General features: G+C 34.7%; 1 protein-coding gene across 6 annotated transcripts in view; it reads left to right on the top strand.

Moving 5' to 3' along the window:
• The window catches only part of slmapa (sarcolemma associated protein a), a 76,108-nt gene that overhangs the window by 15,055 nt on the left and 45,615 nt on the right, over window positions 1-15,438 (top strand). For 5 of the 6 annotated variants that reach the window (XM_016561988.1, XM_016561969.1, XM_016561954.1 and 2 more), the window contains exons 2-3: window positions 11,046-11,193; window positions 12,464-12,536. In XM_016561988.1, the coding sequence (XP_016417474.1) occupies window positions 11,046-11,193; window positions 12,464-12,536 (221 nt within the window). Of the gene's footprint in view, window positions 1-11,045; window positions 11,194-12,241; window positions 12,329-12,463; window positions 12,537-15,438 lie in introns of those variants that run through there. The other variant, XM_016561997.1, reaches the window with a different exon arrangement.

The raw sequence follows: 15,438 nt of genomic DNA, 5'->3' as shown, positions 1-15,438 counted from the left end.
CTTCTCCCTGACATGGCTGCTTCAACACTAACTGCTGTTACTGAAACCACGCCTTCTTTCTTTGCTTGCACATTTGGGCGCATTATGCAAATATTTCCATATAGTGAGGTAGATATGTGGGGGCGTGTTAGAACGAGCCGTTTTAGGGGGGCGTGGCAGAGTCTTATCTTTGATAAAGAATATCTCTTTGGTTTTGAGACTTTAGTCTTTGCAACTTCAGGGATCTTATCTATGCACAATCAGCTTGTAACACTCCAAAGAGAAAGGAAAACTTGAAATCGCATCATATGACCCCTTTAACAAACGTGCGTGTTTATTTTAGCACTTCCGTCAGTGAACACGCAGCCTGCAAAACACTAAAATAAATAAGTTAAAAGCGGCGCGACACGACAAATTACCATACGTACAATACGTTTGCAATCACGGGAACTTAAAGACACTTGTACAAACGCGGATGGGTGACATGAATGGACATGGCTCCAGATCGGCGATGTAGTATTTGGTTTCCCAACAAGGTCCATCGCCCAACACAAAATTAATTTGCTGAATGCATTTTCCTGCGCTCAAACCTGCCAATCTAAAGGAAATGCTGTGTATGGCATTTTAGGTAATTTTTGAATTACCATAGACTTAAAGTCTAAATAAAACAATTTGCAACTATTACTGTTATTACACTTGTATACAAAACTTTGTATTATGCTTGTTATTAGGGATGCACCGAAATGAAAATTCTTGGCCGAAACCGAAACCGAACAAAATGAAACACTGGGCCGAAGGCCGAATACCGAACACAGTTTTTCAAGTTTTTTTACCCATGTATTTTGCCAATTCTTTTTCACCATTGCATAAATTAAATAATCAACATTTGCTTTTTACTGTTTTGTCTTGCTTTTCAAAGAAAAAAATCAATTACAAAACAACAATTTAAAAAATATTTAAAACTGAACATTTTTAACATTCTAGCAGACATACCAACAAAGCACAATTTTACTTAAAATTAATAAGTTAGTAAAATAATATTTTTTGGCCATCAGACCCCCTTCTTTGAATCAGGCATGTATTTTCTACTGTACAGTTAAAAGCAGCCTTGCTGAGAAGAGACTTCTTTTAAAACATTAGAAAATATTACAGATCCCAAACACTATGTGTAAATGTTATAATAAATGTTTTAACAGAGCTGTTGTAATGATTATTATCATTATTATTGTCTTACTTTTTATTTTATTTTACAGAACAACAGTAAAATTACAATACTAACATTTATGAATGTTGATAGAGTTCTTACTTTTTGTCAACTTTTAATTTGGGCGGAAACGCGCAGGAAGACCTCAATGCTTTTTTTGTTGACAGCAGATTTATAAATGAGTCTCATTACGAATACGTCGCACGTATCGCATTATCACATGCCTTGTAAAAATTCATAAAAATGTGACTGAGCAACTGACAAGTAACACTGTTTCAGCGCAGATTTTCGTTGCGCTTTGGACTTTGAACCCTGGTTAACAAGCAGATAGCGCAGAGAATTCGTGCAGCGCTGTCAGAATACATGCAATGCGCGCGTGTATTAGAAAACATGACGTTCTGCAGTTTATTTACTAATTGTTTAAGGCCATTTCGCGATTTCAATCATCATACAGTAACCAGCAACAATCAGCCCTTCCTCTTCTCATCAAAGACATGCGCTGCAGTCCTAAACAGTATCTCGGTGTCGGTGCTTGTAATGATTTTTGCGTCTTTCTCGGACAGTTTTAAATGCTTCCACTGCTGACATGTGTGCTGCATTATAAAGAGTGCGCGCCTCTCACTCTTCTCTGGTTGCTATTTGATCGCATCATATCATTGTTCGGTACAATTTATTCGGTCTTTTCGTTATGTTTCGGTTGCCGAACATTCGGTGCATCCCTACTTGTTATAGAGTGTGTGACGTCACGTGCACTATTGCCGGTGGCAGCAGTGACACGATTGTCATGGCGACCGTCACAGCCCTAATACTTTTGATTTGGCACATTGTACTTAGATGCTGATTCTTTTGACCGCTTGCTTATGATGTTCGCTTTGGATAAATGTCTGCTAAATGATTAAATGTTAATATTATAACAATCCATTCAGACACTGAAATGCGACAGATATAAGTGTGCTTTCTTTTATTTCCTATAATTCTCTACTAGTAGTTCAATGAATGGGCATCTCTCCAGGTCTGTGCCTTAGCTCTGGTGTTTTGAAAAGCTAATGATGGAAGACTTTAATGGATAAACTTTTTAGCCTTGGTTTTTATTAAGTTCTTAGATGATTCATAGTATTTGAGAACTCCAGGCTCCAAGCTTTAGGAAACACAAACATTGGCCAGAACTTCAGAAGTGAAGTTAATATTGATTACTGGCTGCTGAATAAAAATAGGGTGTTTTTTGATGGATGTTTTTGCAGTATGAGTGTATATTGACTTAATATATTGGAGGCTTTGAGTTCTTTGAACTATGTAGTGTTAATTTTTTTTTTTTTTTTAGTTTATTAACAGCATTCAGTTGTTGACAGTTGAGTTAAATCGGTTGTTGACAACAAACAGCACTGCAATATATTAGAAAAGCATTAAATTGATCAGTTATTTATGTATTCATTGTTAAAAGGTATTTATGTAGTATTATTTGAGGTATGTAGTGTAATCCTGTTCTTTATCAACAAAATGATGAAAAATTGGAATTAATAAAATAATTGAATATTTTAATTTAAATTGCTGACAATAAACAGCGCTGCAATATATTATTGCACTAATGTTATAGAAAAGCATTAAATTGATCAGTTATGTATTAAATCTAACTTAAGCATTTTACATTTAAACTGAATAATGCACATACTAGTAATAATGTGTAATTGTGAATATGCCATTGCTGTCTTTTATTTATTGTAATTTAACACTCAACTTAGTAAATGTTTGAATAGTTGGTTAAAGTTTGCTGCTTGACCATTTTTAGTTCATTTTGCAAATTAGTTTTATTTTAGTTTATGATTTTAGAGTAAAATGGCCTAAAATGAATACATATCACCTGTCCTTGTTATTTTAAATTGTCCATATATTGTCTTTTTTCTTCAAAGACTAAAAAACTGTGTTAGACTGTACTGATGTATTGTACTACAGTGAACCTTCTGTCCATGAAACTGCTCTACGATAGATGGTGTCTTCACAGGCCAAGCGTAAGGGGTTCTTTTGTAAGATGACTTCAGGTTTTCCAGGGAGAGAACTAACTGCCTTTTGAAATCTTAAACCCCACTTAGGCTTGAGTCATTCTGTAGCCGGTAGTGAATTTTAAATCTCCACTGGGTCTGATCGAGCGTTCAGAGAAAACTGGCACTTTATCTGTTTGAGTGTTTTTGCTGCAGTAATTAATTCAGGTTTGCTAAAATTTTACTTGCAAGGAGTTTGTTTACATGTGTGTTGACATGCATCACATTTCCAGCATGAATGAGATTTAAGCTTTCCAGGTTCGTATTGATTTGCCTGGTTCTTGAGGATTGAGGTTAAGGGTGCTTTATTGCCTGACCTGCTGATTAGTAACCAAGCTTAACGGGTTAGTGTCTTTGCTATAGCTGATCTGCTTTACACAACCTGCGCCGATCGATGTTAATTTCCTCAGCCAGGCCGTTTGTTTTCCATCCCAGGATGGAGCTCTTTTCAGGTAGGAGTGATTTAGGTTTAGACTTGCTTTTGAAGCTTAAACTCTGCATTCCTTCAAGATCTCAGCGTTGGCTTTCAGAGCTGTTCTCATGGAATAAATCTTGAGGCTTTTGGCTGATATGATTAAGGGAGACTAACACAGACAGTATGATGTGAGCTTTTGTACTGTTTTGACCAGAAAAGTGAAGTAATGGATTTCACCGAATCTCCTTGTAATGAAAATGAGGTTGCACCAGTTATTTTAGTTTTCATTTTAGTTTTTATATTTCCTGTTTTCTCCTTAATTGTTTTTATTTGTAGGGGTGCGCCGATCTGATATTCAGTATCGGTATTAGGGCTGTGCGATTTGGGGGAAAATATCAAATTGCGATTTTTTTGACATATTGCGATTGCGATTTGGTTTGCGATTTTAAATTTGCAAAGTCAAGCTTCAGCTCAATATTGCCAATAATGTGCAGCACAGTATGGGTATCATTTGTCATCACGTTCTATTAGTTCTACAGCTTCAGTTTCGGAACTTTCACGCTTAGTAACACATACAGCTGTTCCCTCACCACAGTGCACCAGTGAAAAGGAACCCCTTTCAAACAGTTCCACGTTCCGAACGTTGTTTAAGCGACATACACCGGTATTGCGGTATTTTAAAAATTCATATCATAACAAAAATAAACACCGGTATTCGGTATGAACGGGTATACCGCCCAGCACTAATTAAGCCCCACGAAAGCAACAAAAACATTATAAAGCACCATAAAGTTTTCGTGCACTATATTTCAAGTGTTCTGAAGCTTTTCCATAGTTTAATGTGAGGTACAAATATTTAAGTGAAGTTCACATAAAACTCTTCTCTCCGCAGCGGCTGTCTGTCATCTTCCATTTAGCATTCAAACTATGTGTCACGTTCAGTTATGACAGTCAAGACGATGAAACTCTCTCCAAGATGATTAAATGTTCCTAATGTTATACTTGATCTGTAAATAAAGATAAATGGTTTTGCATAAAAGGAATTTATCTTGCTGGAGTTTCGTGCTGTTTCTAAATCGTGTAAATTTCTACCAGATATCTGGTTAGATCACAAGACTGAAGTAGAGAGCACTATGAATTGTTCGTCACGAGCACAGTAACAGAAATTTAAAACTGTTAAAAGAAAAGGCTCAATAAACGAACGCACATATTCAATACACTACGCATCAATATCTCTTCACTTTGTGCTTTGAACTTCTCTATGCTGCGCGCTGTGACTCTGTGTTGCTTCAAGCGCGTCATTCTGCGCACGGGATGCGCATAAGTGCTTTGAGCCGCTCTGTATTTGTAGCCTTTAGTATCAGAATACTTTTGCGCACTGAAAGATTATTAATAGCCTTTCTTGTTCGTCTTATCTATCATATGTTGCTGCCTCATTACTCTGCTATACATTTAAAAGAAATGTCTTTTAATTTATACAGTAGTCAACATTTGAAGTGGATCAAAAAAGTTAATCAAAGTTGTCCTAAGAAAAGAACGGGTATTGTTTTGGTTTTCGGACAACTTTGATGAAAGGTTTTGATCCGCTTCAAATGTTGACTACTATAGTATATATTTATATATAAATATATTACTTGTTTTTCATGAATGTATTTTACAACAATACAAAGAGCAATGTGTAGGCCTACCAGATTTAGCCCTACACTTAGTCACTTTTATTTGTTACCCACTAAATAATGTTTTTTTTTTCCACTAAAAGTTTAGGATTTTATAAAATTATTGTGCACATGATTTTTCTAGAGTAACTTTTGCTACTGAATTATCCATTAACCTAGTTTATAATAGTATTTTTGTCATAGATTTTGATATTTTTTTGTTTGTTATTTTTTCTTTATAATGAAGCTGTCTATATTTAGTAGATTGTGTGTAACATACAAAAGAGTGATGATCGACCTACACATTGAGGTATAGTAATTCTACACTCATTTAAAAAAACTGCGCTGGTATCAAATCGATATCGGTATCAGCTAGGGGTGCTCTGATCATGATTTTTGAGGCCGATCGCCGATCACAGAAAGCAGTATCTGCCGAAACCGAACTTTGATTTCCTACCTGCCATCTATTATTGCCTTGTTTATCTAAAAGTGCTCTTTTCCTTTAAACCTAGCCAAAAAGCCATATATGTTGACTGTGAAATAGAGGTCTACACGGAGGACCCAAGACCCGGGACCCGACCCGCTATCCGTACGGGTTCAGGGCTATATTTTAAATGGTCAGCCGGGTCTGGGTCGATTGCTTTATAAGTTATCTAATGAAGAAATATGAAGGTGAGTACCTCACCTTTAGCATTATAATGATTTCACCCACGCCGGACAGAGACTGAGGGTGACGCTGCATGTCGTGCCAAACCTCTCACGGCAGCGTCATCAGCTTGAGATAGTTTTTTTGAGATTGGCCTTTTTAGAGACCGCCGATCAATCATCCCAACGTGATTATCGGCCAATAGTGATCGGTAGCCAATCAATCGGAGCACCCCAAGTATCGGCAGATACTCAGAATTTTTGGTATCGGTATCGGTTCTGAAAAAGTGGTCGAGCCATCCCTATTTATTTGTTTGTTTTTCTGTCTATATAGTTTTTATTCGTTTTTATGTTGTTTTAGTTTTTGGTATTTGAAGTTAAACTACATTAAAATGCCTTTGCAACTAGCAGAAATAAAAAAAAAAGTTTGTTCTCTTTTAATATTTTATTTGCAGTTAATGTTTATTTTGAAGTAATGACTTTTTTATGATTTCTTTTTTAGTTTACGAAAAAATACAGACATTAACAACCAGACTGTTTTTTTATTGTATGTTTATTTGTTTTTTGCTGTTTAGACAATATGAAACCATATGTTTGAATGGGATATGTGGAAAATAGGATTTGGATGATATGAACATAGCTTATGATTGCAGTGTTTGGAGATTCAAGACTTCTTTGCAGACATTGATAGAATATCAAACCCATTGACTTTAGTAAAAACTTATTGTTTATTTTGAGAAAGTTGAAGGCTACTTTTTGAAAACATTAAGACATTTTAATTGAATTTGTTAATATTGCATTCTTATTTAATTTTAATAAAGGAGCATTCATATCAGATGTCTTGTATTTGACAACTCTAACTCTCTAAACAGGCATAACCATCCAACTAGAGTAGAAATGTCTTGCTTAAACCATTCTACCAGCAGAACTGAAGTTGATGTTCCACCTCCTTCCTTTCCATGATTCCTTTTAATTATCAGTGTTGGAAGTGTTAATTGCACAAATCTTCTCTGCTCTTGTTTGCACAGGGTAATACTGCCTTTCTGTACAGCTTATATAAGACCTGCACTCAAAATAGTTCCAGTCTGCACATGGACTCAGTTAGGTAGAATATAAAGAGATTTCTTATAGGATGAATGCTGACCTTCACACTGATCTCAGGAATACTGGCATCTGTTTGAGATGTGCTGCTGAATAAGTTCAAATCAGATTTGTGTTAGAGGCAGAAGGCTGGTGGCAGCATCGTGTCTCTTCAGGAATGCTAATGTGCTCTTTGACGATGGGATGTGGGGGCGAATCCCTGACAGAAAAATCAGCCCGCTCTCTTTCTCGCTCATTCATTCTCTCTCTGTATTGCACTCACCCCCTGTGTAGTAGCCACTTGATGGTCACTGTGACACAAGCAAGTGAATTAGTGCCGTGTCCCAGCATATTTAATCAATATTTAACACGCCAGCTGTTGATAAATGAAGGCGAGCAGAAGTTCCTCCCTAAACTGCTACCATTTGACTTTATAATTATAGTTTAGGAATCACACATTGAGTATTTTACACTACCAAGTAAGGCTGAGTGAAAAAAATGAGAGAACAGTTGTAAAGTAGATTGAAGTTCGTCTGACAGTATTGTTTTAAACTGGTATAAAATAAAATGATAAAATACTAATTTCTTATTAAAGTACAATTATTTTTGAATTATTTTATATTTTTATAGAGTAAAAATATTTGTAATAAAATAATTGTATTATTATTAGTAATATTATTATTATTAATGATGATAATATTGTGGCCTTTTTGCCTGAATGTTTATTATATTGCAGTTGAAACCATGATATATGATAAAGTATAATTTTCTGACTACATAATGCAGCACTAATATGTAAATAAATAAATTACATTTTCAAAATAATACATTTTTAAAAAACTATTTTTAAATATTTAAAAAAGGCAATTAAAATTACTGTAAAATTACATACTTTATTTGTTTTCCTGCATGTGACTGTTAACCAACATCAGAGAAGCCTGAACATGTGAAAGTGTTGTTAAATTATTGAAATATTAATTGACTTCAATGTCAGGGTTTAATGTCAAAGGGGTTTCGCTATCCAAAATGTTTGGGAATCCCTGCAGTAGTGCATATCTAATTCATATGTATTTTTTAATTGTGCCTGTATTTTAATGTTTATTAAATAATTCTTAACATATCAGTAGATATTGTTTGTTAATATCTAATTGAAGTATAATTGTTCATATTTTTTATATTCTTATATGTTGCTGTCATGTAGTGCTGCCTATCAAGTTTAATTAATCTCATTTTTACTCAGTTCCTGCTTATGCATAAGTGACATTAACATTATGGGCTTTTAGAAAATTGAACAAATGTAAAAAAAAAAAAAAAATCTGCGACCACAATAACCTCAGAATGCAGTCAGCACAACCGTTAGCAAGAGGAAATAGGAGGGAATATGCTATGTCATTTGTGCTTCTCCATTCTTTCTCGTTTGCTTGTACACTTACTAGTTCTGTGTTTTTTTAAAGTCACTTAGAAAAGTAGAAGGACCGTATGTAGCATCCAGCTATATGTGACATCAAACCGTGAACCAGAGGCAGTTCTGCTTCTGCATGCATTACGTTTCTGTTGCTTGGCTTTGATAAAGATGTATTTCTGAATTAAACCAGCCTTATTCTTTATGCACATGAGCTAATCTGCGTTTTCTCCAAATGAGCTGGTTGCTTATGAACAGATGCATCACCAATGACATGCAGTCTCCATGCCAAAATACACGTAAAACAAACACAGATATCACATTTCACTCCTGCTATGATGGAGGATGTGATAGCGCTTAACTCCTGCTTGATCATATGGCCAATCAGTTGCATAATGTAAATTAAAATGTCAGGTTTGTGGGCCTTATCAAGTCATAACCTTGATTTCATTGCATTGAAGAAGACAGCATTCATCCCAACCCTCTACGGACACCTTGGCAATTGAATCGCCATTGGCTAGTAAATTTTTTTTTGTTTACTCGCCATACTGAAATACTATACTATATATATATATATAATGTTTGTAAAATGGTACAGCTTTTTAAATATCTGAAAGTACTTTCTTAATATCAGTCAGTCAAACAGAATAGGTGAGCACCAGCCAATGAGATTGTTGTTTGCGCATTAGTTCCGCCTACTACAGGAAAACCCGGCAGTTCTTAAAAGCTAAGAATTCCAAAGGAACTCCGTTATTTTTACAGGAAAATACAACAAAGTATATCGTTTACATGTAGCGCATCAATTCTGCATGTTATGTAAAACTCTCGCTCGCTCTCGTTCTTTGCGCGTGTGAGAGAATCCGATGGCGAGTCGTGCGCCTTCACACTAGATTTTACGTTACGCCAAATACACAAACACAGGTGCGCTGCGCATCCATTCAAATGAACTGAAAAATATCACAGATCGCTTGACGGAGAGTGAAACTCTTAAGCGCTCAGTCAGAGTGTTCTGTGAGTGAAAATATATCTGTGCTAATCATATACTCAGCCTCCAACTCACACACTGGCGAGTAAAATCTGAGAATTTATTAGCCATTGGCTAATATTAGACATCATTTAGTCGCCCAGAGTGAAGATTTAGTCGCATATGCGAGTGATTTACTCGCAATGTAGAGGGTTGCATCCTGTGGCTTAACCTGGTGAACCTGTTAGCAGCGAAGCCCACATGTGACGCGTTGTGGGATGCTGGCGTTGGGCGGAAATAATGAATGTCACTCATACTGTAGTCGTGTTTGACAGTGAGTCTATTCATCCAGCCGAGAGTAAATTCAGCAGCATTCATTCTGAATGAAGGGAGTTCAACAGCGTACATGAAACAATTACAATTCATGACAGCTCCAAAGCCAGTTCTCTGGCGCCCTTGATGGCTGTTTGTTATTAGGTGTGTAGCTCAAACCGATCAGGGATGTTGAACATGGCGAGTAAATGAGTTGAGAGCTTGCCTGGTCAACACTTAAGGACAGTATTGGTTATTTTCAGCAGTAACTTGTATGAGTAGAGGTTGCTTTTGATTGCCTTTCGGTCAGATAACGTTTAATTAGTGATGTTTGATCACAATAGGAAGCCAATACATATGTCAGATGGGTGCTGGTTTTATTTTAGCCTTATTTATTTACTATTATAGTATTTATTTATGAATATTTTTCTTTTTTTTTTTATTGTAGTTTTTATTTTAATTTAAGTTTTAGTAATTTTAGCACTTGAACTTTTCAGTTAAAGACAACAGTTCTAATTTTATGTATTTTTAGTAATATTTTCAATGAGCAATTGTTTACATTTTCAGCCTTCATTTTAATTTTAGTAATTTTATTATGTGCTTCTGTCCTTTTTCTTTGCTTATTAAAATTTATTTATGCATACTTTTTTTTTCTTTTTAGTATCTGCAATTTCTGTACTTAAACTTATTTCAGTTAAAAGCAACAGTTCTAATTTTATAGTACTTGTTAATATTTTGCATTATCTTTTATTTTTGTTTTCAGTGTTCATTTTAGTTTTACTTTTGTGCTTTTGTCTTTTTATTTTATTTTTTTTATATTTCTGTATAGTGAAGGCAACATTTTTGAAGCAACGTTTTTTGAGTTTTTCCATCTAATATTTGTATTTTATTTTTATATTGGCTTCATTTTAATTAAATTTAATAAAAAATCTTTTTGATACTATTTTTTTTAAACAAGAACAAAAACTGAAATTAGTCAATTTTACCAGTCTAGTTAAATTATAGGTTTTTTATGTTTCACTACTGCCTGTTTGAAACTATTTTTAATAGTTATAGTAAACGATAACAAAACTGAGGTGTCTAGTTACCGGTCTAGTCAAATTATAGGTTTTATGTTTCTCTTCTGCATTAAGAATGTGTTATAACCTGTATTGTAACAATGAAACTGTTGACCTCTATAAACTGCATTAAATGTAGTCTGATTGTTTCTCCTCTTGGTCAATGCAAGTTTATCTTGAGTACTTCCTCCTTTTAACAATCGCTGTCTTTCAGCTGTGACATTTGTTCTGCACTCTTCAGTGTAGTGCTGTATTTGACGCATCGGTAATCTTTCCGTCTCCTCTCTCTTCACAGTTCTATCTCCAGGACACCAAAAGCAGCAATGGCACCTTCATCAACAGCCAGCGTCTGAGCCGGGGGTCGGAGGAGAGCCCTCCCTGTGAGGTGCTCTCCGGTGACATCATTCAGTTTGGGGTGGATGTGACAGAGAACACCCGGAAAGGTGAGGAAAGCCAGTCAGTGTTAGCCGCAAGAATGAAACATGATCCATCTTTGCGTTTGTCTGTAATGCAGGTGTGGATGTGTAAATATAAATGTTCCTTTCTGGATATAAAACTCTGCATAATTTTTATTTTTTTATCATTTTTATATATAATATGTACATATTATTTGTTATAATTAAATATAAATATGTATTGATTTTGATTTTTTTTTTTATAATTAAATAATATAAATGTATAATTTATATTATACTTTTTATTTTTTAAAAATCAATATATATTTATATTTAATATGTTATGTATGATATGTACTACAATATATTTTATTCATACATAATATTAAATATTGTATTTTAACTACTTTATAATTATTAAAAATACACAATATATTGAATATTTAATATAAATATACTATTTTATAAATAAATTTAATTATTTTAAAAAATAATTTAAATATTATATTTAATAAATCTTAAATATATAAATGTATAAAATCTTAAATATATAATAATTGTTTATAAATAAAAATATATAAAGTGATTTTTATATATGTATATTTATAAAATAATGTCACTTACATAATGTCATAAACCATTTGTTAATATTTTTGGTGCTGATGAGTGTTAATTTGGGACCCTGTTTTTTTTTGTTATTGTAATATAGGACACTTGCATGTTTACATTTTTTGTGTTATGGGTCTAGAATCACTTTTACACAAATGCAGCCGTTACATACTGCACTTGATGCTGTAATGCAGAGATGGCTTTTGAAACCCAAGAGCGCTGGCCGGTTGCTGCTCTGGATGTGTCATAACTCAAATACATGCAATGGGATGCTTTCACAATCAGATACAAATGCAAAGTAACTTACCCTTTAGAACGAATGAAAGCAAACATTACTTCATAACAAAACGAAAGTACACATGAACATGAACATGACCTGTATTTTAACTGGTGAGGTATTGAAATTAGGTTCCAGTTTCTTTGGAAACTTGGTTCCTGTCACATTTGAGTGTTGTGCATTTAAGTCTTTGCGTTGTTGTGGCACAAGTTGGTTGCGTCTCATCAGAACGTCAGGAATTCTTATCAGTCTCTGGATATTTTTGATGATCAAGGCATCTTAGACAGCCTCATATTAGTAAATTTTTATGACCTGTTTATGCTTAGGATAACCTGTAGCTTTGTTTAAATTCTTCTTGTTATGAAAATAATGCTATTTTGTGTAACCACTGTTGTCATACATCCTTAATTTATGTTTCTCTTGTTGTTTTAGTCACTCATGGCTGTATAGTGTCGACCATCAAGCTCTTCTTACCAGATGGCATGGAAGCTCGGCAGCGTTCAGAGTAAGTCCTGTTTAAATATTATTTAATATTTTTTGTGGTTTAATCTCGGAAAAAGCTTCTATCAATGCTTCGCTCAACCTGGTGAGATATTCTTTAAGGTAACTCATGATTACAAGTTCTATCACTTATAAAAACATGCACATAATGTGATAAAATCTCTGAGAGCTGAGGCTTACAGCTGCTGATTCCACTGATTCACTTGACCAAAACAACATTTGCCTGTGCTTGTTCAGAGGAAATGACATGTGGGCTGTTAGTTTGACTGTTAGTGGCCAAATGTTGTATGACGGGAATCAGATCTGGGCTTTTATGCTGGTTTTTGTTCCGTGGTTGTATCATTTCCTTTATTTGTGATTATTTTCTCGGTTATTTAGCAAATGCACATTGCGTATTTACACGTATTATCTCACCACACGTCACGATGCTCTGTGCTTTTTTTGCCATGTAGGCAAAGCCTTTTGTTTTTTCAGAATATTCCAAATGAAATCACAGAAAATAATTTACAGAAAACTTAGTTTGTAAAAATGAACAGAAATATGTGTAAATGCACATAAATGTCTATGTAATGTTGTTTTACTTAGTTCAGTTTTTATAACATTATTTTCTGTGATTGTCGGGTGATACTCAAATTGTATTTAACCCAGTGTTATTATAGCTTAAAATGAAATAAGAAAAATGTACAAAAAAAAATGTCAGTTAGTTTACCTTAAAGGGGGTACTATTATGCTTTTTCACTTTTTCAACTTTAGTTAGTCAGTAATGTTGCTGTTTGAGCATAAAAAAGATCTGCAAAGTTACAAAGCTCAAGGTCCACTTCAAAAGGAGATATTTTATTTAACAGAAATCACTTTTCAAAAACTACAACGAACGACTCATTTGGACTACAACGCATATTTTCCGGGATTTATGATATCACAAATATCGACAAATGGGACAAGACCTGGTTGTAACCAATCGCAACACACACTGGCCCAGCTAACCAATGGCAACACACACTGGCCCAGCTAACCAATCGCAGCACACACTGGCCCAGCTAACCAATCGCAGCACACACTGGCCCAGCTAACCAATCATAGCACATTTCGTATTTCAGAAGGCGGGCTTTCATTTGATACAGGAACTATTCGAGCTGTACATTCCAGACTGGGGAGAGAGGTGTTGTAATAATGTAAAATATGTGAAAAATGTTTTTCGAACAACCTAGTATGAGAGCCTGTTCTAGTACACCCCCAAAACAAAATCAAGACTTTGTAAAAGAGCATAATAGGATCCCTTTAAAGTACTAAAATAATAAAGAAAAATGTATATAGACTAAAAAATTATATAAACTATGTAAACATTTTAAAAAATGATTAAAAACATGAAACAAAATGACTAAAATTTTTACAAAAATTAAGACCAAATATAAAAATGAAATCTAATTCAAAATATTAACAAAAACTACAATATTATATCAATAAATCTAAATTTGCACTGCTTTAACACACAGTATTCTTAAATGTGATGGCAGTGATTCCCACATTGTTCATCAGATTTTAATGATAGCTTACAAAAAAAAGGTTTTGATTTTTTCATTGCCCAAAGGCCTCAATTACATTTTGTCTGTGATTCACTGTGCCCTGGGCAGTTATTGATTTTTGATTGGATTTTGGTGATGCTGCATGAACAGCAGACTGTCTTGAGACGAGAGATGAGCGCAGGCACCGTAGGGGTCTCGCGGGTCTCATCCGCCTCCATCTGCTCCGTTTCTACAGCATTAGTCTTGAGTGTCACCAAATCCAGACAGCTTTTATTACATTGACATCTAGGTGTATGCCAGCCAAGTGCACCAACTTGACAGTTCACCTGCATTCTCTTCATTTAGTTAAAAGGCTCCATAGCGTACCGGTATTGAACTGCCATCCTGGGTTCAGAGCCAAGCGGTCGTGTAGTTAGTAATCTGATGCTCGGCACGTCTGGTGTTTATTATATTCATGAAGAGGGATATTGATGGTCTTGTTGACGGAGGGGATTTCCTACCACCATATGAATGCGATGTTTGACTGTGCATGGATCACCGGCTATAAAAATCGTTTAACGGAAGGCATCCGTGAAGCAGATGGCTCTTGCGCCGAACGCTTCCCCGCGGCCTCCGTTGCTGGCAGGACCTGTTAAACCAACTCGCGTGGAAACAAGGTGTGTGCTGTGGGCATCTGTGTCGTTTTTGGGGCTTTAAAAGATTTTTACGGCTCTCCTTGTTTAACGTGGAAGTGCTCGCTGAATAAAGCTTACGTTTAATGCGAGCACAAGGAAATGGCAGAGAGCTCCATAAACATTGGCAGGGATGAGGGACCACACACCTTGAGTCTCAGCTGCTGGCAGACAGTGTCTCTAAATCCACCCTGTGGCTAGACGCATTAATGACTGAACCTTATTTCTTTACTCTAACCCCTCTCTGTTAGGGATGGCTCAGGGATTGTTGACTACTTGTTTAATAATTGACTAGTCCGTTAATCGGATCAGCTAGTGGTCTCCCCCCCCAAAAACTGTTTTTAAATGGCCTGTATTATTATTTTGGAAATTTATTAATATTTATTATAATATTTTATTATAAAGTATATTAATAAAAGCACATTTGTAATATGCATTAAAATATTATGTAATGTAATTATGTAAATGTATAAATTAACTTATTTATGTATACACACATACACTCATATATTTATATATATAATTTAATACATATAATACACTTACATATTGAAATTTGCAATTGTTATGTTAGTTGTTTTATTATAGTATGTATTTTTAAATCATACATTGAAATTTGATATAATATTTATGTATTATATATATATATATATATACTGCGTTAGGCTAACTGAGACTTGTTATAGCACTTGCATATTATTGCTCTTTTGTT

Source organism: Sinocyclocheilus rhinocerous, unplaced genomic scaffold, assembly GCF_001515625.1.
Source record: "Sinocyclocheilus rhinocerous isolate Xijiao unplaced genomic scaffold, SAMN03320098_v1.1 scaffold671, whole genome shotgun sequence".
Taxonomy (NCBI): Eukaryota; Metazoa; Chordata; class Actinopteri; order Cypriniformes; family Cyprinidae; genus Sinocyclocheilus; species Sinocyclocheilus rhinocerous.
This window is presented reverse-complemented; position numbering and strand designations above follow the sequence as displayed.